The 13,402-nt window shown below is 42.5% G+C and overlaps 1 protein-coding gene across 3 annotated transcripts in view; it reads left to right on the top strand.

Annotated features, from left to right (window-relative positions):
* The window catches only part of UBR1 (ubiquitin protein ligase E3 component n-recognin 1), an 87,746-nt gene that overhangs the window by 42,310 nt on the left and 32,034 nt on the right, over positions 1-13,402 (top strand). For all 3 annotated transcript variants that reach the window (XR_004692428.2, XM_035112513.2, XM_035112504.2), the window contains exons 14-20: positions 101-229; positions 1,499-1,679; positions 2,326-2,387; positions 3,090-3,200; positions 4,541-4,606; positions 4,701-4,802; positions 11,712-11,775. Coding sequence is in view for 2 of the 3 variants with exons in the window: in XM_035112513.2 (XP_034968404.2) it covers positions 101-229; positions 1,499-1,679; positions 2,326-2,387; positions 3,090-3,200; positions 4,541-4,606; positions 4,701-4,802; positions 11,712-11,775 (715 nt within the window). In the remaining variant the exon portion in view is untranslated. The remainder of the gene's footprint in view (positions 1-100; positions 230-1,498; positions 1,680-2,325; positions 2,388-3,089; positions 3,201-4,540; positions 4,607-4,700; positions 4,803-11,711; positions 11,776-13,402) is intronic.

Genomic DNA, 13,402 nt, shown 5'->3' with positions numbered 1-13,402 from the left:
TGGTGCTTACTTCTGTTTGCTTAGAATCATGGTTTGAACACCTGTCTGATATAAGCCTCAGTTTAGTCACATACTGTTTGGGGCGGGGATTTCATTACAGGGCATGGAGGAAATAAAAAGGCAAGTTGGTCAGCACATTGAGGTGGATCCAGATTGGGAAGCAGCCATTGTCATCCAGATGCAACTGAAGATTATTCTCCTGATGTTTCAGGAGTGGTGTGCCTGCGACGTAAGCCTGTTTCAATAAAATTACAGCATTATCTGTAGAAAGAAATACTTTATGGAGCAGCCTCAAATCTTTGGAGGCGCCTTGTGAGCATGCCACTCTCCATGACCTTGGCAAGCCTGGTGCTTCAACTTTAACCCATGGATGTTTTTTACCCTGAACTCTTAAAAGTTCACATAGCAAAATTTTGCTATGATGATTTCAATTGATTTTTACTTGGCAGGATCTGTGGAAGTATTTGTATTTAGCAAAAGAAAACATGAAAGAAGATTTCCCTCCTAATTGAAGCTGGATGCGATACAGTTGGCCCATCCCATACACAAGGGTTTAGTTCGGGGGGGGGGGGGGTCCTGCAAAATCACAGAGAGTCAATAACTCCTAGAACTGCCCTCCTGCAAGGTGGAGGGCTGTTTACCAGACTGTGGAAAGGTCATAGGAGGCAGACCTTCCATACCAGCCTCTGGGACACTTCAGAGCCCTCGCATCTCATTTCCAGAGGCTGGCAAGGAAGGTGCCACCTTGCTTGCTGGACATTGGGAAGGCGGCTCTGGGAGCATCCCAGAGGCTGGTAAGCATGGAAAACCCACTGGGTGTGCAGGGGGGGGATAATAAATGGGGGGGGCAGGAAATGGCGGGTTTCCCCCGTTCATTTATTTATTTACCTACCAACCACCAACCCCACCCCTTGTTGTAAAGTTGCGTAAGTTCTGGGCCTGCTGTATATGATAAACAACACTGAATAGTGAGAAGATATAGATTCCAGATTTGGCTGATGATCTGAATCTTTGCTAAGCTTGTTGTTTCAAAATCTGTTTTGAGAATCTCCTACTTATTTTCACAATCCTCTATCTAGAAAGCTGAAAAGTGGCTTTTGGAGATGCAGATCATTCATAAAGCTATGGAGTTGAAAACATGTGGTTAAGCAGCAAAGTATCTGAAAGTCATTTGGAAAAGACAGTTCTGTAGTTAGATTTACATGTGATTGACCAGAATTGTGACAGAAGAAATGACTATACAAAGTTGTTCCTATGGGATGCAACTGAACAATCCATATTCTCATCGGATAATTTGTAACCAATTTCCTTAGGAGTTAGGTTTATTTTAAACATATAGCAATGCACAATTCCATTGCCACTGATCAAAAATAAAATGCATGACCCATATTAAAACATAGAAATGAGACGGTATGATTTTTTTTAGCACAGTTAAATTGAAGTAGAAAAAATAAGGCTGTATATTTAAATATAATTATAAAAATATTGCCCATTCTAGGAAGCACTGCTGGTGACTGCTTACAAGGAATGCCATGCAACAGTGTTGAGATGTAGTGCAAGTAATTATTCATGGGACAAGACAGTGATTCATTTATGTGGCCATACTTTGGAAAGCAAGCGCTTCAGGGTATCTGCAGATCCTGTCAGCATACATCTACCATTGTCCAGGATGCTTGCTGGTGAGTCTCCTGTGCTTGTAGCTTGTGAAAATTGCAGTCAGTTCCTGCCCACATTTTGAGAAGAATTCTGAACCTGGAGGTTGTATTCAACTATCATGGATAATAATAGCTACTGTTAGATCTCTCCTGCGTGGATTTTTCAAATCATCTTTACAATTTATCTTAAGCACATAACACCATTTTGAATTCCTGTTCTTGTAAAGGGGAAAAAAAATTATTTTGCTGTTCTGAATCTACTTGCCAAACAGTTTGATTGGGTGACTGGCTTCTAATATGGCAGAGAGCCGAAAGTATCTCTTCACAGCATGTATAAATTTATTAGGACTTGGTTCATATGGCATAATAAGCCAAACTATGAATTACCTGGACTGTGAAAATGTGCAGGATCCCAGAGAGGATCTTGCAGCTGCTTAGTTCCTCCTGAGTCCCATTTTCTCCCATACTGCACTGAGCTAAGCCAAAGTTGGACTTAGCATGCTCTCTGAACCCAGGCTTGTGATTAAGCTCTCTGGCCAATGTTGGTTCTTGGCTACAGATCATGGTTAGAAAGAAGAGAGCTTAATTATGAGCCCTTATTCAGACAACATACAAATGTACCTTGTAGCTTACAAATTGATACAAACATTACTGTTAATGTATTTCCTAGGTCTGCACATACAGTTGAGCAAAACAAATGTAATCTCCAGACTCCAAGAATTCATAACATCTGTAAGTATCTCCACTGGATACTCAATAGTATTTGAAAGTTCAGCCAGAATGAGAGTCATTGTGGTGTAGTGGTTAACTTGTTGGGTCTCCCTGATACATTTCCAGGCTCAATTCCCTACCCATTGATGAAGATCACTATGTGAGCTTCAGCCAGCTATTCCCTCTAAACCTAACCTGCCTCAAAAAGTTATTCAGAGGATAATATAGGAAGGGGAAGAACCAGGTATGGCGTCTTGAGTTCCATAGAAAGAAGGTGGGATATAAATGGAGCAGAGAACTAATAAAGGATACAAATAAGCTCTTAATGGCAGGAGATCTTAAGCTGCAGTACCCTGCTGTGGGTAGTTATAGGCTGCTAAATATAAATAATTATTCTGCAAAAAAGATTGACGCTGTTTCCCATCAATAATTGACAATACAGAATCATTAGTCATCTTCCTTAAGGAAGAATATAGGTCTGTAGTGGCTGAATACTGAATGAATACTGACTTGACTTGGCTGAAACCACACAGTACAGTGTTAGAGCCTAGCGTAATAAAGTGCAATTAAATTCTGCCTCTAACCTTTTGTTGTGTTTTTCTTTTAATGATAGCAGAGAACCCCTCCCCCTTTTACTAACTTATCTGTAGTGATTGATTTCCTTATGCAAATGCCAGTTGTTTTAACACAATCATTATTATTTTTTTTAAAAAAACCCTTTAGGAAGAATTCCAGGTGCAGATGTTGGTAGAATATCCTTTGCGTTGTCTAGTATTGGTTGCTCAGGTTGCTGCAGAAATGTGGAGAAGGAATGGGCTGTCTCTGATAAGCCAGGTACCAACCAAATTTCACTACAAATATATTCTCGCATGCCCTATATATCCCACAGAGGTTAAGTTGCCAGTATAAGTACTGCAAGCAAATTAGTGGACAAAGACTTACTCCAAGGCTTATTCAGTAGGTAGAAAGTTTCCTTGCGCTGCTCTGGTTCGCCAGAAGCGGCTTAGTCATGCTGGCCACATGACCCGGAAGTTGTAAGCCGGCTCCCTCGGCCTATAGAGCAAGATGAGCGCCGCAACCCCAGAGTCGGTCACAGCTGGACCTAACGGTCAGGGGTCCCTTTACCTTTAAAGTACAAGACAGAAACTTTAAAATCAAGGTATGTAAGCCTCAAACAAGGACTTTCCAGATAGCTCTAATTTTGTATACCTAAGATTATTTTCATTGGGTATCATGTAAAAAATGAAAATAAAATCTGTCTAGTGCAAAGTCCAGGAAAAGTGGTTAATGGAAGAAATAGATAGAAATGATCAAACTTGATTTTGTTAGTTAGTAATGTATGAATGCAGTCTTTCCTATCCTATGTTCTTAGATACAATTAATGAGTGTGAGTGTGGGAAAATATTTTGTGACAAATGCACAACTTTAAGGGAAGGCATGTGGATTGTGTCCAACAAACAGGAAGTAAATAGAAAGGCATGAGGTAGATATAAAGTTATATTTTTTATATTTTGAAATTACAATAAATATATGTGCTGATGTTTAATCCTTCTGTTGGTCATGTTTCCATGTAACGCTAACCACTAAAACTTAGTTCACAATTCTGAACTGAAAATGGAAGCAGCCTCTGTCAGTAAATATTAATGTTTCCTCAAAATGTTTTTTAAGTTGTGATTATGAGTTTAAATAAACAAATGCTTGGATCCAAAGGAGGGCTGGTAGAAAGGGACTCAGTGAAACGAGACGTCTTGCTTGATTTTGGGTGATTCCTCTCATTCCTTTGGCAGTTTCCTAGAAAATCTTTCTTGGGAGCTGAAGGATGATCCTGATTGGTGGGGGTTGTAATTCAAGAGGAAATAAAGGATCTCCTAAAATTAAGAAAATTAAGAAAATCTGTGAGTGAGAGCTTCTTTCATTGAGAAGTTGGAGAAGGGAATCACCTTTTGGGCACCTTCTGCTGGTCTTTCTCTGGATTGAAGCCAAGAGGTTTTGTCATATGCAGTTTTGGGGGATATTGTCAGTATCATAAATGTGCTAGCTGAAAACATTTTATGGCAAAGTTAAGGGTAGGAAGGAGTAGTGTTTTGCTAAATTGAATTGAATGCCTATGCCAAAGAGGACGGCTTTGCATATGAAGATTTATATACTTTTAAAAAGGTTTTCTTTTCTTTCAGATGTTTTATTATCAGGATGTTAAATGTCGAGAAGAAATGTATGATAAGGATATAATTTTCCTTCAGGTGAGTATGTTTGGAATTTCTTTGGTGTGTGTGTGTTGTTTGTTGCCTATATTCTCTATTCTCTAATGCTATTGAACGTGTATATTTCTGATAGATTGGGGCATCTCTTATGGATCCAAACAGTTTCCTCTTGCTTGTACTCCAACGATATGAACTGCTTGATGCCTTTAAGAGAATTGTGCCAACCAAAGACCAGGTACAGAGCTCTATGCTGTTAATTTTCACCATTGAAATCATAAACATGTGGAAACCCACTGTTTCTATCTCCTTCAATGAAATTGCAATATTTTGCTAAAAACAGCAATTTCCACTGGAGAGACTGTAAGGTGGATGACTGGCTTCCCAAATTGACCAGACGAAATCTCAGGCAGTTGTACATATTATAAAACAGATTTATTAAAACATTTATTGCAATAAATGGTGGCAGTGAGAATGAGTTTCTCATTCTGCCCGACCCATGGGCATACACAGAGTGCTTTTATACCTTTTTGACAGAGTGAAGGCCAGCCTTTCTGCAGTACTTCATCAACCAATCAAGAGAGAGCACCCCAAGATGCAAAGTCATTTACCTAACTCCACTAAGTGGCGTTATGTACCTGGTACTTTCATACACGTGTAACTGCGGTTTTGTGGCAGGGCTACATCCTCTGACAGTGGGTTGAAACAGGCCCTGTCTAGTTTGCTAGAATTTCTCAGAAGTGCTGTGTGTGGTTAGATCTTTGCATTAGATGTGCAAACATGCTGTGCCTGTGTGCAAAGTGCTGTCTGGTTTACTTATCAGAGACAGAGAGATTTTGAAAATGGAGTTCCTCTGGCTACTTTAGGGCCTGTGTGGCCTGACCAGGATTATTCTGGCCCTGGTCATTGCCACCCTATATTCCCTCCTCTTCAATATGGAGATGAAGAACAGGTGTGTTTCTGCATCTCCATTTGATTGACCCAACGCACTACAGTGTTTCCTGGTGTTTCCTGCTTGGTAGAGGGTTGGACTGGTGGCCCTTGTGGTCTCTTCCAACTCTATGATTCTACAGAGGAGCCAGCAGCTTCCCATGCTCCAATGTTAGGCCAAAGGATGGGCAACAGAGAGCAAAGTAAGTGAGGAAGCTTCTGCTGACTTTTCCCAGGCTTGTTATTCAGCTTGTCTCAGAAGGGTTACCAGAAGGTTTATACAGACCAAGGTTCTGCATAGGGCTAAGACAATAAGAAAGAAAATTAATATTATGAGCAGAATCTCTTTTAACTATGACCAACCTGGGAGCCAAGAACTAATCTAACTCCATACACTGGGCAGACCTTCACCGTCTAGGCTAACCTTGTGGTACAGATCAGCCTGCTTCTTAATGTTTTTAACATCACTCTCAACACGTTTACTCTGGTTGTATACCGATGTTAGTTCCCTGATCCGTCCAATATCGGTCACCACGCGTTGAGCCTGATTGATGTACACACAGCAGGAGGAGTTCAGAAGGGCTACCTGGCCAGCTGCGTCTAGTCCTGAGAGTCTGGCCAAAACCTCATGCTTTTTTATTGAGAGACTTCAGAGCCCTCAGAAGATTGCTGGGCTTCAAAGAAGTATGTAGGGCAGAAGAAGGCTAACTGGAAGCTTGCTCAAATGTTAGGTTTTTGACTTCCAGGGAAATAGTGCAAGGCAGATAGATAACTTCGTGGTGGGGGCTGCCTTTTCTACTGAACAGTTAAAATACCTGACCAAGGCTGTTAAATGTTTCTTAGTGTCACCAGAACTAAAAAGGTTCCAGGAACCTCCGGCTGTGATCAGGAACTAGCAGTCATTAAAGACATAGTACATTGCTTTTCTTAAATCAAATAGCAAAATATTTTACAAACAGACCTAAATTTTGTTACCTGGCACATTCAGACCTTCATTTTGAAACTTCTTAACTTAAGGTATACAAGCTAGTGTTTCTAAAACTTGTGAATAACGTGCATTACTAAGCAGTTTCTTAAAAATGCTACCACACATACACATGGGGTTGGAAACTTTCCTAAGGGGGAAAGGATAATTCATTGTTAGGATAGACACCATCAGCTAATTCATAGGGCTATACACAAACTCTGAGAGCCTGTAGATTAAGGCATTCAGTCTGCAGAACTGTCAGTGTAAAATAACCATGAAAGTTTTTTTTTTCCTGCTTCAGCTTGATGCTATAAAGCAGAGTAAAAATGCTTGCTGAATTTAAGCCTGGTTCAGCTTTTGATTAATCTATTTCCATAACTCCTAAGCATTTTCTGTTGAAGTTTTTAGCCTTCGTGTTAGACCTAACTGGGAACACATATTTGCATTATACAAACATCATTTTTGTCGAAGCACAAGTGCCACTTTCTACTACATTGCATTTCCATTTGAGGCACAACAAAAAAATTGCAATACAGACTTTTGGCAACAAAGGGTTCTTTCTCTCAGGTGGGCCATGAATCTATAATGGCCACACTAGTCTTCAGAGATACTAGGATACTATAGTTGCTGGAAATCTAAAAGCCAAGGGGCTTTAGCCACTGTTTCCAAAACTTTATGTCAGCAGGAAAATACACAGTTCTCTCTCAGCTCAGTACTGGGCTTCAATGCAAATCAGTGGGTTTCAAAAGTTCCTACACAGTTCTAAAGGCCAGGAATATATATATATATATAACAATTGGAGGTTTGTCCTAGCTGAGCATTTGGCTACAGAAAGAATGGCTATTGTTCCAGTTTGCCAGAGTCAGGAGAGGCTTACATTAGACATCAGTGGGCTACCATCATTTCCAAAGCCAGAACTGAGGGGTGCACCTGGCCAACTTCTTCCAGTTACATCCCCAACCCAGCTATAGCCCTGTATCATCTAGGGAGTTGCTGGAACCCTCCCCATATCTGTATGACCTAGGGAGTTGCTGGAACCCACCCCATGTCTGTATGACCTAGGGAGTTGCTGGAACCCTTCCCATAATTTTCCATGGTCCAATTTCTGAAACTGTTTTGGGTCTGTTCGCTCAAGTGAGGCAGGTACACTGCCCTTCCTTCCAAATTAAGGATACTGCTTTGGGGGCAGGTAGACTTCTACTGTGGGTCCCACTCAATTGATGCCTCCCATACAAATATACATACATACATACATATATAAGGGTCTAAGATTTACTGCATCTCCTTGTCTCCTTGATGTTTGGTGCTGCATAAGATGGACATTCCTCAACCCGTGCGTCGAGTGACAGCGTCCGGAGTGTCACAGCAGGGGCTACTTCGGTTTCCCATGCGCTGGGCGTCTTTTGCCGGTCAGACGCTGCAAGGGGAAACTGGTGCACCGTGCGCTGGGTACCCACTCCTGATTAGGTACAGCAGGGTGTGGATCCAGGGGGTCATCTCAGGCACTTTCACCGGATGGAATGGATACCTCACCACCTAGGAATGAAGAGGGTCTCGTCTCCCTTCCTTCAAGGATTCACTCAGGGACTCGCTAGCGTCAGGCTGGAACCATCGTGTCAGGCTCCGCAAGGCTACACGCTCTTCGCTCGAGTGATTTCCTGTAGATAAAAAACAAAGGGGGGGGGGGAGAGAGAGATTGTCCTTGTAGCTGCCGCTGCTGTTTTAGAACTTCTTGCTGGTTAGTCCACCACCAAACTCTCCGAGGTAGTGCGTCCCACGTATTGGACATTGAGGTGTGTCTGGCACACAGAAGTCATCTCTGGGATATAGCAGCAGTGCCTTACAGCAGTCTTTGCCGAATTTCACAAGGCTTGCAACAGGATTCCACGTCTGGTCCATCTTTCAGGATCTCCCCGTGGTTTCTCTTTCCTTCCACAGAACTTCATGCATGTGCAGGGTTAAGGAGGGGTCCTTTAAATCCGTATTTGCCTCCCATCCAGCTGCCGACGGCTGAGTTCTGCTAGGATACTGAAGCCTGTTTTTCAAATTATGCAAAGTCTTGTGGTTTCTAGAAGAAGAAAAAACTTACAGCTGCTTTGTAGCAACGGGCTGTTTCCGTGAGACATAAAATTTTTTAAAGTCAAAGCATTTAGAGCAGTAGTGTTTTTGTAAGCTGAAACGTGGACCTCCAAAGCATAACATCTTTTTCTCCCTACTTTCACAGCAACGGTCTTGGTCACACAATGTCACACAATAGAATGTCCGAAATGGCAACACCAGCCAGGCACAGCCACAGTCTCTAAGTGCAGGTTGCAGGAGAAAGCAAGTTGTGCAAATACAAATCATGCAGAATCGCTTGTGTAACCAAATAAGGGGGGTTACGCCACACATCTCTGCCGGAGGTTTGAGAGACTGCTTGAGATTTTTCGCAGCCTGTCTTCCAATGGTAGTGTTAGATTCAAACAGACAATGTCTTTACACACAAATCTCCATTCAGTATAACTTCCTTCTACCTTATCCTGAATTCTTTAGTTGATAAACATTCATTTCATTAAAATATGCAGTTCTACAAATTTTCCAACGTTGCTGTCACAAAAACATATGAAATGGGGTTGCAGGTAGGAGGGTAAAACCCTTTAAACGTAGTTTGCTTTTAGAAGGACTCAAATGTCTCTTTTTTCCCCATTCTTGTAAGTTTCCCCAAAAACTAAAGTCTGCACAGCTACAACAGGACTTGGGGAAAAGATTATAATTGTTCAAATAAAATCTATTGTCTCTTGCGTTGTGAACTACTTAAGTACATGATTTTTTTCTTTTCTTTTCTTTTGAAGCCAGCTGAAGCATATGAAAACATTTTCTGAGCACCGTTACTGGCATTTTGTCAGTTTCCTGTGGGGGGGGGGGTAGCCTCATTTCTAGTATGGTGAATAGCATTCTAAAGGTTGCAGAGATGATTTTTCTGAACCAATCCTCCGCTGTCTGTTTGTACAGCCCTTTTAGGCATAAAATCAGTCTGATGCTTCTTTTGGTTTTTTTGGGGGGGGGCTGTTTCAAGGATATTTAAAAGCAGAATACTGGGTGCCTATATTTATAACAAAGTCCAGATGCAGGTAACTCTTAAGTCACCTTGACCATGGCTCTTTGCCATGCCTGCCAAACCGACGAACTCTCTTCTGCTGGGACCCCCTTGTCCCATCTTTCTCCGAACACTCTTCCTTCCTCTTTTACATTGACCGAGACATCTCCGTCCTAGCAACTGACCTTCACCAGTGACCTTTGAACCCCTTCTGGTTCCTCACTGGTCCTTGAGCCATTATTTGTTGCTGTTTAACCACTGCCTTTCTCTTCATCTTCTTTCTCAAAATGCCTTTCTTCTCTCTGGGGGGGGGGAATACTGGTTTGCGCCACCCTTTTTCTCTGAACTTGTTGTTGGCAGGACTTGTAAATTAAATTTCTTTTATGACATTCTGAATTTATCTACCATGAATTCTAGGGAAATCACATTTTCCCCTCCTCTTGACCATACTCCTCCCATTTATGGCCCTGTAAAGTATCCCCTCATTCAACCAGAGCATGCACTGCAAACTTTGCCACACATACCATGCATTGGACACTTTACCACACTCTACCTCCCAGTTTTTCCTTGTTTCCTAAATGTCTATTTGTCAGGGGACCTCCTCCCTACTGACTACTAACATACACATTTTCCTCCTCCCTTTGCCTCTTACCCAAAGCGCCTGGTTTTCCCAGTTGACCTCTGATTAACTGAGTACTACCAACACGCTGGAGATGTGATCAGGATCTCCCTTCCCCTCATTAAAGGGGGCCAATTCCCTTCAAGGTACCTTTTCCCTTTCTACTTACCCCAGCCGGCTTTTCCTGTTCTTCCCTTCCAACCTCGGTCCTTTTGCCTCTTCGTCCAGGGCACAGAAACTCAAGGGCCACCTCTGATCCTCCGGAAAAAGTCTGCCGGTGTGCACCAGACCAGAGGCGCCGTTAGGAATCTGCGCCCTGTCCAGTGGGGCAAAAGGGGACTGCCTCTGGTTCAGGGAAATGCCCTCATCCGAGTCACGCACGGCACCAGAAATGTAAGGTGGATGACTGGCTTCCCAAATTGACCAGACGAAATCTCAGGCAGTTGTACATATTATAAAACAGATTTATTAAAACATTTATTGCAATAAATGGTGGCAGTGAGAATGAGTTTCTCATTCTGCCCGACCCATGGGCATACACAGAGTGCTTTTATACCTTTTTGACAGAGTGAAGGCCAGCCTTTCTGCAGTACTTCATCAACCAATCAAGAGAGAGCACCCCAAGATGCAAAGTCATTTACCTAACTCCACTAAGTGGCGTTATGTACCTGGTACTTTCATACACGTGTAACTGCGGTTTTGTGGCAGGGCTACATCCTCTGACAGTGGGTTGAAACAGGCCCTGTCTAGTTTGCTAGAATTTCTCAGAAGTGCTGTGTGTGGTTAGATCTTTGCATTAGATGTGCAAACATGCTGTGCCTGTGTGCAAAGTGCTGTCTGGTTTACTTATCAGAGACAGAGAGATTTTGAAAATGGAGTTCCTCTGGCTACTTTAGGGCCTGTGTGGCCTGACCAGGATTATTCTGGCCCTGGTCATTGCCACCCTATAAGACTTTCTTAAATCACATAGACTTTCTATACCATAAATTGTTGCAGCTTTACAACTTAAAAATGGAACTTATCTCTTCCCTTCCCTTCTCTTCTCTTTTCTTCTCTTCTATAGATTATTTCCATCCAGCTTGTAGGCTTAATTTTCTGACATCAGTGCTGGTGGGGGAACTTTTAAATACTGGGTGGAATCTAGTTGCTGCCTTTGTGGTCATGTAAGGACCTTCGACCCAGCCGATGCATTCACAAACAGGAGAGGAATGCTTAGCAGTTTGCCCTTTCTGCTGCTTCCCTGCTCTGTAGGTTTCCCTAACACTCTGGAGTTGATTGTTGGGTGGCAGTTGGGGCTGCAGTGGGAAGCAGGAATTGGCAAAAATTGCCTCCCCACTTTTCCTGTTTGCAGAGACATGTGCTGCATCAAAAGCCCTTCTGTGAATTCAAGGGCACCAACTAGTTTCCACCCTCTATTTTTCCAGTTATTTTTCTGTTCATAAAGCTTTGAGTCAGCTTAATATGTTTTCAAGTGCTTCAGAAAACCTCAGGCTTCAGTATTTCACATGATTATATTTTCCAAGAACTTCATTGGTGCTTTCTTGAAATATTACAGGATTTGAATAAGCAGTGTAACACATTAATAGAAGAGATGCTTCAAGTTCTTATCTACGTGGTGGGTAAGGAAAATTGTTTTTTTTTTAATAGAAAAGATGGAGGTTGTTTAGAATCTGTAATAGGCTCTCCAGTAATGGAAACTTTAATATCTGAAACCATCACACTTAACACAAATGTGTTAAGTGGCATATTAATTATATATCTAATCTGGGTCGATTATGAACCACCTTTTAATGTTGTCCCTTTTTTTTCCTTCTTCCACCATCAGCTGGTTCTTTAGGCCCTTAAAAAGGTTCATTTCCTTTGCAACCATATGTAAATTTACCTTCAGCTATTCAGTGTGGTTATGTATCTCCAAGGAATAGCCTAGCTGTGATATATGCATAGGCAGCTCATTGAATAGTCTGCACATACCATTGTGAAAAGTTGGGTTTCCCGTGGCTGTTGATGGTTGTGGCAGCACTGCACTTCTTTGAACAGTACATGTGAATACTGTATACATGGGCTTCTGGAAGTGGCTGATGGAAGGCAGTCTCAGACAGTGCATTTGTATAGTGAATGAAAAGTATTTTCTTTCAATAAAACCTGAAAATCATGTGTACAGATACGATTGTGGTTAGGTGGGGTGCACTGTACTAAATGCCTCTTAGGGTAATACATTCTTTATATTGATCCAGTGCTAGGGTTTCAAAACTAGCTTGGACAGAAGGTGGTTATCCTTCTGAAATTAGAGCAAAATTAAGAAGGAGTGGAAGGAAAATTAACCATGTGACTATTAGAACCAAAGGAAATAGATGCAACCCCCCCCCAAAAAAAACCCAAAATAAAAACAGCTGGCTCATCATCAATCTAAGGGATGGGCTGTGCTTTGAAAGGGGCTTTTGAAGACTCCATATGTGAAAAAGGTGATTTGGCCCATGAGGGTTTGTGGAGAAAACGACCTGTCCTTTTGGCTAGATCCAGTTCCCCACCCATGGGATAGGACATAGAACAGGGGTGGGGAACCTCCAGCCCATGGACCAAATGCTTCCAGACCTCTTTGTCTCATCCTCAGGCTTCTCTCCATGCTATGATCATTGGCTCTGCTTCTCTTCACTCCTCCCAAGTGCTTTTCCTGGCTGAAATGTGTTCTTGAACTGTGATGATGTATTTTGCTTGCTTGGATAGAGAGAGGGTTGGTGTGTGCACTGGCAGAGGAAGAGGAGTGCGGGGGGAGCAGGATGTGGTACCGCGCTGGGCGCCATGCCACACCCCCAGGACGTGCACCAGCCTGCTCTCCTCCCCGGTGCCGGAGCATGAAGCTCCGCCACTTGGTGTGTGTGTGTGTAGAGCCTCCAGATTTTGTATGACTGTAACCTCACCTTAGTACAGTGGTACCTCAGGTTACAAATGCTTCAGGTTACAGACGCTGCTAACCCAGAAATAGTACTTCGGGTTAAGAACTTTGCTTCAGGATGAGAACAGAAATCAGGCGGCGGCGGCAGCAGCAGCAGCGGAAGGCCCCATTAGCCAAAGTAGTACCTCAGGTTAAGATCAGTTTCAGGTTAAGAACGGACCTCCAGAATGAATTCAGTTCTTAACCCGAGGTACCACTGTATTCTAGCCTCCTTATCTAACCTACTATATATCCAGCCCTGCCCATGCATCCCCTTGCAGCGCTCCATGCCACTTTCAAGGAATTTTTAGTCT

The sequence above is a fragment of the Zootoca vivipara genome, chromosome 1 (genome assembly GCF_963506605.1).
Source record: "Zootoca vivipara chromosome 1, rZooViv1.1, whole genome shotgun sequence".
In the NCBI taxonomy this organism is placed as follows: domain Eukaryota; kingdom Metazoa; phylum Chordata; class Lepidosauria; order Squamata; family Lacertidae; genus Zootoca; species Zootoca vivipara.
Note: the sequence above shows the minus strand (reverse complement) of the source record. Positions and strands in the feature narration are given on the sequence as shown.